The 16,073-nt window shown below is 37.6% G+C and overlaps 1 protein-coding gene across 8 annotated transcripts; it reads left to right on the plus strand.

Annotated features, from left to right (window-relative positions):
- The first annotated feature begins 428 nt into the window (after positions 1-428).
- LOC131317745 (protein TPR3-like) lies at positions 429-15,820 on the plus strand. Of its 8 annotated transcripts, XM_058347336.1 has the most exons (27): positions 429-691; positions 836-887; positions 2,386-2,493; positions 2,581-2,760; positions 2,846-2,959; positions 3,051-3,209; positions 3,365-3,491; positions 3,630-3,765; positions 3,852-3,913; positions 4,046-4,181; positions 4,311-4,420; positions 4,500-4,569; positions 4,670-4,743; positions 4,828-4,923; positions 5,021-5,116; positions 5,226-5,353; positions 5,440-5,674; positions 10,775-10,939; positions 11,013-11,093; positions 11,213-11,356; positions 12,261-12,371; positions 12,493-12,672; positions 12,950-13,078; positions 13,167-13,262; positions 13,965-14,153; positions 14,245-14,411; positions 15,369-15,820. In XM_058347336.1, exons 3-27 carry the CDS (start codon positions 2,417-2,419, stop codon positions 15,544-15,546), a joined length of 3,240 nt encoding a protein of 1,079 aa, XP_058203319.1. In that variant the 5' UTR covers positions 429-691; positions 836-887; positions 2,386-2,416; the 3' UTR covers positions 15,547-15,820. The 8 variants fall into 8 exon arrangements, with proteins under 8 accessions (XP_058203319.1, XP_058203322.1, XP_058203318.1 ...); XM_058347335.1 differs by lacking the exon at positions 836-887 and having other exon boundaries at positions 454-691; XM_058347337.1 differs by lacking the exon at positions 836-887 and having other exon boundaries at positions 454-691; positions 3,858-3,913.
- Positions 15,821-16,073: the final 253 nt, after the last annotated feature.

Genomic DNA, 16,073 nt, shown 5'->3' on the forward strand with positions numbered 1-16,073 from the left:
CACAAATAATTTTCTTATCACTATGAATCTTGTTTGATAGATCTCATTGAGATCTTTAATACGGTGTAAAAAAAATTAAATTTTTTTTTCATTTACATTATTTTTGAGTTTGAAAATGTGAAAGAAACTTTTTATTTGAATTTTGTGAAATGACCCTTTTTATTTTTTTATTTTTTAATGAAAAATTCTAAAATAAGTACTTATTTTTTAATAAGATTTCCGGAACGGAGCCTGAGAAGTACACTGAATAATCAGAAAATTGGAAAATTAGGTTTACACAATGCACCTGGACGTTCAGAGGGCCCCAACATTCAGACAATTCCGACACCTTTATCATTCAGGGCTTATCAGATAAGATTGGCTGCTTATCATCTCGAAAGTTGAAACCATCGCTCTTCTAGTCTTCTGAGTAAAGCTTCTTTTGTCACTTGAGAAAGAGAGAGAGAGAGAGAGAGACAGAGTAGAGGGAGAGTCCCTTTCCTCCGTAATCATCGGCTTGTTCTGTGCACCGTTGTCAATAAATTTTTTTCTATATATATCTCTTCACTTTATTACTCTTGAAAATCTCCTCAAAATTCAAACCGAACCGGGTATCTTTGCTCCTCAATCGTTTCTTTGTATCTGATTCCTGAACATCCTTTACCGTCACTTTTCATCACTTTCTGCTCGAGTTCCATCGAAGAAAGTAAAGGTAAATTGAATTTAACAAGGGAAAGTAGAAAAAGGAAAGTTCATGAAAATCTGCATTTTTTTTCTTTTCTGCTATCGTTATCGATCAAGACTTTCCTCGAACAGAACAATCCCTACTTAACTTTTGTGTATTCTCTTTGTGCAGATGATGACGTATAAAATGTGGAGTTCTCATACGCGTCTCTGAAAATTCAATCGTATGAAATGATTAGTTGTTGCTTTAAGCATCTAACCCTTGATTAGAAATCCCTAAATGCATTGATTTGTCAGGTGAAGTTTTATCAACTTTGCTATGTTGATGATTTCCCCTCGTGTCATCACTATCTTGCGAATTTAGCAAACGAAAGTGTCCGGCTATGTTGATATGGTTCATAGTAATCACACGGTGGCCCCAGGATTTTAGTTCAGTGGTTATTTTGATTTGTTGAACTATATTACCTACTTACTCACAAACTTGAGTGAATCTTCATGTACTTTGACTATGTATGATTGATTGATTCAGTGTCGACAATATTACAACAACAATATCAGAACCCATCTAGTCCCCAATCATTGGGGGACCTAATCTTTGACAAAATTTAGTGTTCGACAATATTAAAAAAGAAATAAATTATATGAAAAAAATACAATATTTTAGTATATTTTTTGAAATTGAACCCCCTGAGAACATAGTAGAGCCGTCCCTAATCAGTCAAAGGTTTCAGTTCGCTTTTACCTTTTTAAACCATTTCTCTCCAATTATCCATTTGTTTCCATAACGTTGGGGGACGTCGTCTTTGTTGATTGTATATTTTGGGAGCTATATATTTTTGGTTCAATTCCGTAAAATAGATGCTTTACCTACATCCAAGGCAGTTTTTGGTTGATTGCAAAGATGAGGGAAAGGAAAGGTGATTCTTTTGGAATGCTCATTCTGACGTTATTTGGCTACAAAATGACAGATTGTGCATTACAGATGGAATCATCATTCACCAATTTAATTGAATGGCCATTCCATTTCCTTAACTCTCGTGTTATTACTTTTTCCTCATTTTGAATGATCTCATGCTATTACTTGTCCTGTTTTTCTTTTTTATGGACCGCGAGGGTAGCTTGATCAAACTCCAAACTCAGGATTATTATTATTTTTGACTATTTATGTATTCCGGCATTATATCTGCATGTGACGGTATGAGGAGTTTAATAAACATACATTTGTTGTTCCAAAGAGTTATGACTGAATAAGTTTGCTGCGATGTGAATTTAAGATTTTACTGGCTCGTGATCTTGGTAATATGGTGAGTTGTTTTTACTGATGTGATTGGAGGAGTCATAGTTATGGAAGACCGGGTTTTGGGCTTATTCATATTCACGGCTTAGGTATTAAGTGTATTGGGACTGAGATATATGCTGAGTGAAGATGATTCAGGTGTACCTCTTTTTGGTGTTCTGGTGTACCTCTCTAGGTGTATCCTGGGGCTATGTCTTTTGTTTTTGGGTTGGCATTTTGTCAACTTTGGTTGTTGGCTTTGCAAAGGATTTGCTTGGTGATTTGTTCCCTCCTGTTTGGGTAGACCGTTCTTGCTTTGATGCTTTTGCCATCATCCTTTTTACTCGTTTCACTACGTGTTCCTGGTTAATAAGTTTCATTTTGCCGATTAAAAAAAACGACGACAAGCGTTTGTTGATCCTAATTTTTTTGCTTACTACTTGAAGGGTTGGGAGGCAAGAAAGGATTATTGTGGTAATGTCTCTCAGCAAAGAGCTTATCTTACTGCTCCTACAGTTCTGTCATGAGGAAGACCTCAATAGGACTGCTCACATGTATGTTTTGATTCCCTCTCTCCCCAAAATTCGGGATCTACAGTGCAGTCTTATTTTGTAATTGTGGTTGTTATACTACTGACATAGGCTTGAGCATGAAACGGGTGTTTTCTTTGACATGGAGCATTTTGAGGAGCTGGTGCTTGATGGCAACTGGGATGAAGCCGAGAATTATCTTTTGGGTTTTACCAGACTTGGAGATGACGAGTACTCTATCAAGATCTATTTCGAAATGAGGAAGCAAAAGTTCCTTGAGGCTCTTGATGGGTAAGCTATCAATGAGCTCGAAAAATCTATAAAACAATCCTCACAAAACTTGTTTATATTTTGAGGCTTGTGCCTTAAATTGTAGGCATGATCGCACGAGGGCTCTAGATATCCTTCTCAATGATTTGAAAGCTTTCGCAATATCAAATGACGACCTGTACAAGGAAATGCACCAGCTTCTTACTTTAGATGATTTCAGGTATGGGATATTGTGCTAATATTGTATTGCAATCATAGTATAAAGTGATATGCTTCCATGTGGAACTTTATTTTTCTTTTCGATTTAGCAGAAAACATGCCTCCTTCTCCTTGTATGGAGATACATTCTCCGCTAGAAAACGGATGATGAATGAACTAAGAAGTATTATCGAGGGTGACCCCCTTTTCCAAGACAAACTGAAGTTTCCTCACATGGATCAATCAAGGTTAAGGCGTCTCATTAACCAAAGGTATATGTGCATTCTCCTTTTTTTACTAGTTGTTTTGTCTCATGGTTGATGCTTTCTGTTGAAGTTGAAATTTTGACTATGTTAAACCATTACATCAGTTGTCTACTTTGCTTTTTACCATCGAGAATGAACTAATTTTAGTTTATAATGTGAAGTTTAAATTGGCAGCACCTTCATTGCACATATTCTCAGCCAGATCCCGACATAAAAACTCTATTTGTGGATCATCAATGTCCACTAGCAGATCATCCGCAAAGCCAATCAGTTGAGAATAATCTGCTGGTTAGATGATAACTGAACTTTGTAGTTTACCTTTCTTTTCAAATGGTCGGCTTCTCAAAAAGGCTGGCTTAGGGGTTTTCTGTGAGATCTACTTTTCTACTGTGCTATTTTCTTACAATGCTAATTTTTTGGATCAAGCCTTTCCAAGCAACGGCAGCATCAGTATCACCTTCCTCTTGCAAGGAGACTTCTACTGCGACTCAATCTGTAGTTTCTGATGGGCCTGCTGTCAATCTTGGTGCTCCAACAGCCCCAGGGAGTGGTTTCAATTATGGTATAGTGATTCTCATGGGCTTTGACTGACTTGGTTATTTTACTAATTTTCGTAATCATGACTGCAATGTTTGGATGTTGCAAAAGTGACAGATGCCAAGGATTCTAGTTGTACGTCTGATACAATGCCGTCTGGCACTGTGGATGGGGTAACATGATTGACTCTTATATGAATAGAGCACAATACTTTTCCAGACTTTTGTAATTCATGTGTAGTCTAATATGGTGATTCCATTGCTAAGATAATCTCCTGTTTTCCATATGTCATTGCACTTGAGCAGCTGGTATCAACCACAGTATTCTCAGATCTAATCAACAGAGATGAAGATCTACCCAAGGCTGTTCAACAGGTTTTGAGTGAAGCCTCTTCTACAACAAGCATGGATTTTCACCCTGTTGAACAGAATATTCTTTTAGGTTGACTTCTATTTACTTATTACATATGATAGTTTTTTTGTTCAATATTGTGTAGGATAGTTGGTATTCTGCATTTGACCGGTGTATTTGAAGCTGGCATTAACCATAAGCACTGTTAATGAGTTTCAGCTGGTACAAGTGCTGGGGACGTAGGACTATGGGATGTTTCTTCTGGGGAGAAATTACTTTCAAGAAGCTTTTGTGTTTGGAAGATAAAAAATGTTTCAAAGACATTCTTGGTATATACCCTAACCCGCAACAGCTCACATTAATGCCAATTGAATGGTGCGATATGTTCATGAATCCAATTATGATCAGGATGCTCTGGTCGAAGATCCGCATGTATTGGTTAATCGTATATGCTGGAGCACTGATGGTTCGTTGTTTGGTAAGTTTGGAGATATGGTAATGCCAATGGTTTTCAAACTTCTTATTTTAACTTCTAGTTAATTTAAACTCAGGCTTTCCATTTCCTTTCGAGTGAACAGGAGTCGCATTTTCAAAACACGTGGTCCAAATATATTCTTATCATGGGGGCAGTAATGTCCAGAAACACTTGGAGGTACATTTCTGATAGTTCCAGATTATCTCTTTTGCTAATTGGTAGAGTTCTATATTTGCCTCTAATTCCTATTTTCCTGTCTAGATTGATGCTCATGTTGGGGGTGTAAATGATCTTGCATTCTCTAAACAAAATGACCTTCCTTTCCTCATAACTTGTGGTAATGACAAATTAATTCAGGTTGGTCACATGTTGAGATAATAACATCTTTATTCGATAGTAAAGTCGTATTTCCAGAACAAAGAACAAGTTTAAAGTACGTTTACTATCGCTTAAGGTCTGGGATGTGACTACTGGTGCCAAGCAATATACTTTTGAAGGTCATGCGGCTCCTGTTTGTTCTGTTTGTCCTCGTGTAAAAGAGAGATTACATGTAAGAACTTCACTTGATAATGTCTGCGGCTTTCTCTTTCTACATTTAGTCTGGTAAATGTTTTGCATTTGTCGTCGTTTGCTGATACCTGTATGCTTTCATGCTTCAGTTCATACTGTCAATGTCAGTGAATGGTGAGATAAAAGCATGGTTATATGACAATTTGGGATCAAGGGTCACCTATGATGCTCCTGGTCACTGCCGCACTAGAATGGCATATAGTGCTGATGGCAAAAGGTGATTTACTGGACCCATGAGATTGTTTTTATGGGGTTGTATGCACTGAAATGTTCCATTTATTCATTGAATTGAGCGACGTTTAGGCTTTTCTCTTCTGGAACCACAAAGGATGGAGAATCATTCATTCTTGAATGGGAGGAAAGTGAAGGCTATGTCAAGAGGAGCTACAAAGGACTTGGGAAATGTTCCTCAGATGTTGTGCAATTTGATTCAAGCAATAATCGGTTTTTGGTTGCGGGCGATGACCATTTAATTAAAGTATGGGACATAGACAACACTGAGCTTCTTACAACTATTGATGCAGATGGAGACTTACCTGTATGTTTTTGTTAATTGTTCATGGCTTTTTTGATTGTGAAGTTTCATTTTCAACTTTTCATGTGGTATTCTTAGATGAAGTCGTAATACTCCACTGACCCAGTTTGTTTAGCCATCTCATCATCCTACCTTTTCAACAACAATGTATTTGAAAATATATTTCAACAAACATTCTACCAATCGAAGGATCTCAATCAGTTCTTTTGGTTGGGGGGGAAAATCACACGCTTAGTCGTGAATTTCATGTTTCATTGATCATTTTAAATTCACCATTCTTGAGGGATTACTTGTTTAGGATACTTGGGAAAGGCACGACGTGCTCGCACATTATTTTGTGCTCATTGCTCTTTGTGTTGCTCATTGAGCCAATTATAAATCTATCTCGAGTAGCTTGAATTTTTGTAAACATCATAACTGAATAAGCCGAATATTAGCTTGTTTAAACTTGATTTAAAAACTTGATGAGTTTTAAAAAAAATAATTCAAGATTGATACAATAAACCAATCTCGAACAAACTTTTAACAAGACGAACATGAGTAGTTGATTCATAATATATTACGATTACAGAATATAAGATATATATATCCATTCAACTATGTTTTCTCACATAATAGCCCATTTTGGTGAAGTCCTTGTACTTAGCCTCTCATCTGAAACCCATATCAGTAGTAACAATTCAACTTGCTTATACAAGAGTGGTAATTAACCAAATATTAAGTTCAGAAGTTGCCAAGAATGGCGGCAGAATCTATGGCAATTAATGATGAATCAATTCTGATTGAATGCAAGATTTTCAGATGATTCTGATATGATTCGGATTCTGATTCCTCTCTCTCTAGCCGAAGTAGGAGCATGTGAAGTAATCAGTGCCCTTCAATTGATTATAGAGTATGCCATGTGCAATACAATGGGTTTACCCAAAAAGTCCTTCAACATCACAACTAAACAGAGACACATTCATAGGACACAAACAGAACCAATCGGGTAAAAAGGACAAACAGCAATCTTCTTAATCTACCACAAGACAAAATCTACCACAAGACAAAACAATCCCAAATAATCAGAAAAACAAGAGATGCAAAATATAAGTATAAACCCATTTATATGTATTCATCAGAGAAAGAGAGGAGACCATAGGCAATGAATCAATCAGGGTCTCCAACTTCATGTGCTCTGATTATGTCCCTCTTTTCTCTTTTTCATTTACGATTCACTAAACAATCATAATCCAGAATGCTTAATTAGAAAAAGCTCAATCAATCATCTAATGAAGTTATTCACTAATCATAAATTTGTTAATAAAAAAATAGAACTGAATGGACCTTGATGTTTGTTGTGAGAAACTGATTGTTTTAGCATTGAAGTAGTGTGTAATTGGTTAAAATACTTTTGAATTGTTGCAAGTTCTAAGTTTCCAGATGAACGACCATCTTTCTGGTCACACCGAGTCTTATCCAACCTGACCCAAGTCATTTCAGACTCCATACGCATCCTCTCCACCAGCATCCTCTGCTCCTTCACGTTCACCTGTTCGCACGAAATCTCTACCAAACCTACCTAAATCTTCTCTACTCTAGCCCTTACTCTCTCCACCCACTATCTTTTCAGTGGGTGGCGCACTTGATTTTAAGTCTCTTCGTGAACAACTAACACCTCCTTATGGTCGCATGGAGTCTTATCCAAACCTAACCAAGTCATTTCCACCTCCGTTTTGCAATAAATCTCTAACGAACCTACCTAAATCTTCTCTACTTTAGACCACACCCTCTTCACCTCCATTACCAACCCACATTAGAGGTGAATAAGACACTTACAGCCTTGGAAGAGCTGCATTCATAGGAGTTAAAGCTCTAGGAACGAGCTAAAGGGTAACAAGTGTTTTGGGTGAAAATACAACATATTGGTCGGGCTAAGTACTAGAAGCAAAATCGTGGTCTAAGGCAACCACGACTCATTTATACCTCCACTGGAATTGGAATTATCGCCATCTCCATGGTGTCTTTTGCCTTAAGTTTTGGGGTTAGACTTGTCGCTGCATGCAAGAAAATCAAAAATCGTTTACCCTGTGAAACTACTCTCTGATCACCAAGGAATTGTCAATGGACATCCCAGTTTATCTATATTTAATTTCTCTCGAGCGGTATTTATCGCAGTGACCATTCTTTGGTCCGTATATCTATCCCTCTGGTCCATGGACATATTCTCTAGAGTTTGAGTCTGGATTTGGTAGAAGACTCATTGCTTTGACTCATATGGCTTCTGATCTTGGTGATTTTTGGGGTGCATTAGGGAAATTTGCTGATTGGTTATTCTCTCGGAGGTCTTGCGCATGTAATCATCAATCCTATTTTTGCTACCTATTTGTTTTACAATGGGGATGAAGATATGCCCGGGAGCTCGAACTTGGGATGCATCTTGCCAGTTAGTTCAGTATCTCACTTTAGGAGGTTTTGCCCATATAATCATCATCCCTATTATTGTTGCCTATTTGTGTTAAAGAGGGTGAAGATAAGCTTGGGAGCTCAAAGGACTTTGGATGCATTCTGCAAGTTAGTTCAGTACCCCAGCCTTTAGTATCTGTTTTTTCATTCTTCTTTGATTATTTCTGTTGTGAGTTGTTTATGCTTAAATCAAGTTGGCTATGTTGCCTAGTTTTGACTATGTTTGGTTTTGGCCATGTAAATGATATTGGCTATATTGGAAAGATATTCGGAAAGAAAAAAATTTCTCCAAACCAACCGAACCGATAATATTAAAGGGATTGTACTTCTAATCCTAGCCGTTGGATCTTTCCTATATATACCTAACATCAGGAGACCCTAAAATCTCCAATATGATACTCCTCTTCAGTCTTCCCAGCGACCTCACTACCACTCTAGGTTGAAACTTGAAACTCTAAAATCTCTCTCTCTCAACTCTACACAGCCATCCAGCCATGGCCTGATCTATCCTCCTCTCTCTCTGTGCGCACGAAGAACAACTCGCAAACTCTGGCCGTCTATCTCTATTGCATGTACAAAGAACAAATCCAAGATAGCAGGTTCGAAATTCAAAATACTCGAAAAGGTTTGTCAATACACCCTCTTCAGTAGGATTATTTACCATCCCCCCATATTTTGTATGCAAAATCTGGTATTTGTATCCAAAATTCCTAACGTGTACCTGCTGAAATCTGGCATTTGTATGCTAAATCCCTCTCTCCCCTTGGCAATGCTAAGATCGTAAATGGAAGCCCAAGATTTGGAGAGAGAAAGGGCGGTGTTCGAAGGATTCTAATTTAATATCCCTCTCTGATCACCAAGGAATTGTCAATGGACATCCTAGTTCTTCTATATTTAATTTCTCTCAAGCGGTATTTATCACAGTGACCATTCTTTGGTCCGTATATCTATCCCTTCAGTCCATGGACATACTATCTAGAGTTTGAGTTTGGATTTGGTAGAAGACTCATTGCTTGACTCATATGGCTTCTAATCTTGGTGATTTTTGGGTGCATTAGAGAAATATGCTGATTGGTTATTCTCTCAGAGGTCTTGCCCATCTAATCATCAATCCTATTGTTGCTGTTTATTTTTTTTACAATGGGGATGAAGGTATGCCCGGGAGCTCGAACCATCCTGCCATTTAGTTCAGTATCTCACTCTAGGAGGTCTTGCCCATGTAATCATCAACCCTATTGTTGCTACCTATTTGTTTTAAGAGGGCGAAGATAAGCTCGGGAGCTCAAAGGACTTAGGATGCATTATGCCAGTTAGTTCAGTATCCCAGCCATTAGTATCTATTTTTTCTTCTTCTTGATTTTCATTTATTTGTGTTGTGAGTTGTTTATGCTTAAATCAAGTTGGCTATGCTACCTAGTTTTGACTATGTTTGATTTTGGCTTTGTAATCTGAACTAATTGAAGAGTAAATGATATTGACTATATTGAAAAGATATTCGAAAAGAAAAAAAAACTTCTCCAAACCAACCGAACAGATAATATTAAAGGGATTATACTTTTAATCCTAGCCGTTGGATCTTTTCTATATATACCTAACATCAGGAGACCCTAAAATCTCCAATATGATACTCCTCTTCAGTCTTCCCAGCGACCTCACTACCACTCCAGGTTGAAACTTGAAACTCTAAAATCTCTCTCTCTCAACTCTACACAGCCATCCAGCCATGGCCTGATCTATCCTCCTCTCTCTGCGCGCACGAAGAACAACTCGCAAACGCCGGCCGTCTATCTCTCTTGCACATACAAAGAACAAATCCAAGATAGCAGGTTCGAAATTCAAAATACTCGAAAAGGTTTGTCAATACACCCTCTCTAGTAGGATTATTTACCATCCCCCATATTTTGTATGCAAAATCTGGTATTTGTATCCAAAATTCCTAACGTGTACCTGCTGAAATCTAGCATTTGTATGCTAAATCCCTCTCTCCCCTTGGCAATGCTGAGATCGCAAACGGAAGCCCAAGATTTGGAGAGAGAAAGGGCGATGTTCGAAGGATTCTAATTCTGATTCCTCCCTCCCCCCTCAAACACACACACACACACACACACACACGCCTCGCAAAATCTAATCCAAAGATCACATAAAATCTTTGGAGAGGGAGGGAGATTTTCATAGGATTCTGATTCTTATTCTGATTCTGAAGAGAGAATGAGAGAGATTGCGATCGATTTTATTCGGCATTAGATATAGAGAGAGAGTTTAGGATTTGATTCTTTGTACAGTTGGGGGAAAACGCACATGAATTGTCAGGAGATCTGCACAGGGCATGATCTGATTTTACGACAAACCCCCCGCACAAAGGACAAAATAGCCAAGAACAAAAGAGGAAAATAAGACACAAACAAAAAACATTGAAAGTCCGAAAATCCATTAAAGTAATTTGAAATAACAAAACAGTGCATGAATAGTGCACCTTAAACCTGCGAAATTACCCCAAAACCCCACAAACCAAAGCAATCTAGTGTTTAAAAGGCAGGGATATTTCGGTCCAATCGAGCCAAAATGGCTTGGTGGCTTACCTGCCAAAACAAGGCCAATGCTCCTTTAGGCAAGCAAGCATGGATTTTCGGCATTCTAATTCACTCTTCTATTTTTTAGGCAAGTCCACTTGTTCGCATCAACAAGAGAGGCACATTAGTGGCTGTTACTGCCAATCACAATAAAATCAAAATCTTGGCAAACCCTTTTGCCCATGAGTTGCTGCAAACTTCTGAAAATTCATCTGCTAATCGGCTTATGGTTCTCCCAGAAACTTTACAAAAGGTGAGCATATTATTTCTTCACTTGTTCCTTAAAATAGGAAACATTTGATGCCTAACATTTGTTGTTCATGCAGCTTATAATCTATCCAATTTCAACTGATGTTAGCGATAGAGCTACTGAAGAAAGTAACTCTGGAACGGGTACCCCTGGGAAGGTTTCAGCAAGAATCACACATCCTTTTTTTATGATACTTTGTATATTCAAACCAGACCATTGTGTGAATAATGTCCACCCTGAATCTGACGCTAAATATAGTAATTTATTTCTCCCTAGATAGGCGATTCAGCTAACTCAAAGGAGATGAAACCTGAATCACTTGCACAATCCAATGCTATATTAGAGGTTTGGAAAACACAAATTAATGAACCTTCACAAAGTCGATCCTTGAGGCTCCATTCTGAAGTGGAAACTAATGAGGTATGACTTCTCTTTTAGCTCTTTATGTCCAGATTCATTAATAATAATTATTTACATCAATTGTTGGCATGTTTATCCCACTGCAATCTTGCAATTCCACAGTTTGGTGTCATTTTTTTTATTGTTTTTTTGCCTTTGGTATATCTCGTATTGATTGAAGTGCTTTCTTACTGATTAGTGATTACTGCCCTAGATTATGCTGTAAAAAATTATACCCACAGTAGACAATCCAAAAAGCTTTGCATCCGGATATTTCTCCTGTATATCTATTAAACTTCAATCTCCACTTCATACTCTGACTCTCATAGTCAACAAAAGAAATATGAGTGCATATAGCTATGAGTCCGATAGCCAGTTTTAAGTCCTGTCTAATCTTTCTTGCACTTGTTCACAATAATGGAGACATATGCCGTACAATTTTTTAGTAAAACAATTAATTACTTCCTTGCATAGTTTTTGAAATTTCTTTGCATGAATTAAATATTCCAATTAGTTCTCTAAAGAGCTACGAAAAATCATAAATGTAAGTACTTTTATTTTTTATTTGAAAATTTCACTATAGTCTTAGCAGACTAAAATTGTGTACTTTTGAGCGTCTACAATACCAATCACAAGTTCTCATAATGTCTTCGTACCCTTACATATTGAAGTTTGTTAGACATAAGCCATACCAGGTTGATCAGTATTATTTTATACCCAAAATACAATTATTTTTCACATGGCGTAGCCATGTCATTGGGTATAATGTTCTGATTCAGTCATGTAATTTTCCTTTGAATATACTCTTGAAGATGCATTAAGATGTGAGGGATTGAGGTCTGGTCAAACTTTTAGGATTTCAGGCTGAAATTGCTATAGATGACTAAATTTTGTTTCCCCTTGGCTTCTTTTGTGATAAAAGCAGATATCAAGGTTGATATACACCAATGCAGGTAATGCCATTTTGGCATTAGCCTCAAATGGCATCCATCTTCTCTGGAAATGGTCAAGAAATGAAACTAGTTTGAGTGGCAAGGTAGCAAACGAGATGTTCTACTTTCAACCCTCAAGTTAACAAATTTGATTTATTAAAGGCCGTAAATCAAAGGCCGTTTATTTGTTGATACTCTTGTTATGCGAGGCATTCATTGATGCAGGCAACCACAAAGGTTCACCCTCAATTATGGCAACCAAAAAGTGGACTACTAATGACCAACGACCTTACCAGTGTAGCCTTCGAGGAATCTAGGCCTTGTTTTGCTTTGTCCAAGAATGACTCTTATGTTCTGTCAGCATCAACGGGAATGATTTCTCTCTTCAACATGATGACATTTAAGGTAGCCTCACAAGAAATACTTTGCCTGGCATTCCACTAACATTGAACTATGTACAACTAGTTGATTAATTATGGACATTAATCTGACCCGTTTCCATTCATAAAATTGTTGGATTCATCATAAGGTTCCAAAAACAAATAGTAGATGGACCATCTCTTCTTCTTCCCCCTACCCTGAATTCAACATCATTCCCAAAACTTCTGCTTATTCTTTAGGTCTATTTTTATACAAAGCAAGGATCAAACTTGTAATGCCTAATTCAGTTTGAAAATTGCAGAAAATAAGAGGCTTCGTGCCTCCACCAGTAGCGGCAACATGTATTGCTTTTTACCCCCATGATAACAATATTATTGCAATTGGCATGGATGATTCTGCGATCCTGATTTATAACGCTCGCACTGACCAGGTATCGTATTTGTTTCCTTTGTACTACATAATGTAAATGACATCATCTGAGAAACTCAGGCAAGTAGGTCACTTTTTTGTCTATGCAGGTTATAAGTAAGCTGAATGGTCATTCGAAAAGAGTTACTGGCCTTGCCTTCTCTACCACATTAAACATACTTGTGTCCTCTGGAGCAGATGCTCAGGTGAATATGTTCCTTTCCTTTTTCACTTTTTTCCCCCTACCTCGATATATTTTACTTGATTCACAAATAAGGAGAAGAAAATCTTGATTTAATTCGGGCTCATTTTGTCCAATAGTAAAACTTTGCAGTGAAGATAACTAGTGAAATTGCATATGTTTGAGAATGCTATAATTACAATGGAAAAGAAAACAACCTGAAATATTCCAATTACAATGGAAAGAGAGTAGTGCTTTTCATGCTCTGTCATTGTGGTGGTTGCCATGACCAAGCAGGATCGTTTAAGATCTCATGCATTATGATTAAAGATTCTTTATTTTTTTAGTATCATTGCATGGTTAAAAGTCCCTTGGTGCTTCTTTACAAGATTCTCTTAACTTTAAAAAAGGAAAACTGGCAAAGTTTCCGCTTGTAGGAGTTAAAACTAACATTCTACAACTTGGTATATCATCTGTCCCTCTTGGGCGTAAACTTGCTGGGTCTTGATTAAAAAAAAAAAAAACGTGCTAGCCGCTAGGTCAAAATCAGCAGAAGGGATGAAACGCAATATTTTTTTATGGCAAGACTAATAAATGCTGTATCCTGTATGAAAAGACAGTTTGTACTATGTAGCATTCCAATTACAAAAAAACACGCCTTCTTAGGACATCCTGGTAATTTGGCGAGTTCTGATTTTATTTACTTGGTTACCTTTAATATTACCAGGTGGTTGTGTGGAATACCCAAGAGTGGGACAAAAAGAAAAGCAAAATGTTGCAGTTATATGCTGGGAGGTCGCCATCAGAAAATTTTCATACCCATGTCCAATTCCACCAGAATCAGGAACACTTCCTTACTGTTCATGTGACTCACTTGGCAATTTATGAAACTACAGAACTAAATCGTGTAAAGCAGGTTGCTTCTCTCTCTTTCTCTCATAAGCAAAAAAAAAAATTATGCAAGTCTGCATAATGATTTTTAAATGTTTTATCTTTCACCCTTTCAGTGGGTCAATGGACCCTTCCGCGCGCAAATCTGCCATGCAACGTTTTCCTGTGATAGCCAATTAATCTATGCCAGCTTTGTGGATGGAACTGTGTTGATTTTTGAGGCTTCAAATTTCCATCTACGATGTGAGATCAATCCTACTGCTTACATTCCATCTGAACTCAGGTACTAAAAGAATTAACTCAAAGCCCTAAGTTGACTCAACATTTGAAGATACAGATTATGCAAGAACTCAAGTATAACAAAATTCAGCCCTATCTATTGTTGAATGTTGTGACTGTTCCTGTCAATCTAAATGAATCCACAACAGAATTGTCACTTCCCCACCCCTTTCCCCAACAAGAAAGGAGGGAAGGAAGGAGAGAAACATGTTATTTGATTACTTGGATGTATAACTCCTGTGCCTTATAGTATGTATTTTCAACCCTAAATCTCTTTGTTTATTTCTGTAGAAAAAGTACGCCATGCTTAGTCTCTATCTATGTTAAGGTAGATCTTCTTAATGTGTAAAGTACCACGAGGGTAACAGGTTTAGTTGGACATTCGCCTAGCAAGCACATTTGCTATTCAAGGTCACCATATCAATGTGCATAAAACTGTTATGTTATTTGTGAGATGCTCTGACACCTAAACACCATTTTGCCCAAATAAATAGTAAGAAAAACACAACTAAGCAAGATGAATCCTTTTCCATGTCCCCGTGTTTTCTTGAAATAAGAATTAGATGAATCCGCAATTCAGGTATGGGATGAGACCCAACAGCGGTTTTGGAGTCCATGTAAGTCTCTAGTAATGGAGGAGGTCTAGTTAACTTGGTGACGGTCTAGAGACCTAGACTTAGCCATTATTTGCACAAATTGGTGGTTGCATGGTCTGCAGACCTAATCTTGGTTTTTAGTTGCATAAATTGGCTGCCCTGAAGTTCACACAACTTCAAGGTTGACTAGTTTGAACTGCTCAATGAGTTGCTATTTTTGTATCCGTGTCGATATTCTTCCCTGTTGTAAAAATCACAATTCCAGGGCCTTATAGTAACAATCGATATGTTTTAACTTACAACATACGATGCCATTTTTCCTTCCAAAGCTTAGTTACAAGGTATCTAATATATAAACTTTGCAGCTCCAAGGCATATCCGGTCGCAATTGCTGCTCACCCACAAGAGCCAAACCAGTTTGCCTTAGCGTTAAAAGACAGTGGAGTCGTGGTCATCGAGCCTCTGGAATCGACAGGAAAGTGGGGGGAGGTGCCGTCAGTCGACAACATATCATCCAGTCGCCGTCCGTTTTCCTGCTTGTAATGGAACCATGAAACGGCATCAATGAGTTTCTTTTTCCAGTCCTTGCATACATGGTTACTATTAAGAGGAAATAGTAGCATAGACCTATTTTGAGTATTACTGTTGAATTTTTACTCCGGGTGGCTTTAGAGACATTGCCCTTGCTTCTGCCATTCATGGGACTGTATGATTTCATGAACTCCTGATTGAAGACTGGGACCATTTTAATTTTGGAAATGGACTCACAGGTGGTGGCAATTGCTGCTTGTTTAAATAAAAATTCAAATTGGGTGAATATGGCGTTTATCAATCTAGGATGTCATTCATTTGTTTTGAGATAAGCCATTTTGGTAGTTCAGTATTACGAAAAATTATTCTCGTGGCTTTCAAACAAATGCGTGGTAAAGAAGGCCCCTGGAAGGAGCACTAAATAATCGCTCTTTACTCCGAGCTTCCATTACCGGTTGTGGATTATGAAAGTGCTTTCAGTCTTTGCTTAGTCTTTGCTTTCTTTTATTTTGGTTGGTTATTTCTTTTCTTTCCTTTGT

The sequence above is a fragment of the Rhododendron vialii genome, chromosome 2a (assembly GCF_030253575.1).
Source record: "Rhododendron vialii isolate Sample 1 chromosome 2a, ASM3025357v1".
NCBI lineage: Eukaryota > Viridiplantae > Streptophyta > Magnoliopsida > Ericales > Ericaceae > Rhododendron > Rhododendron vialii.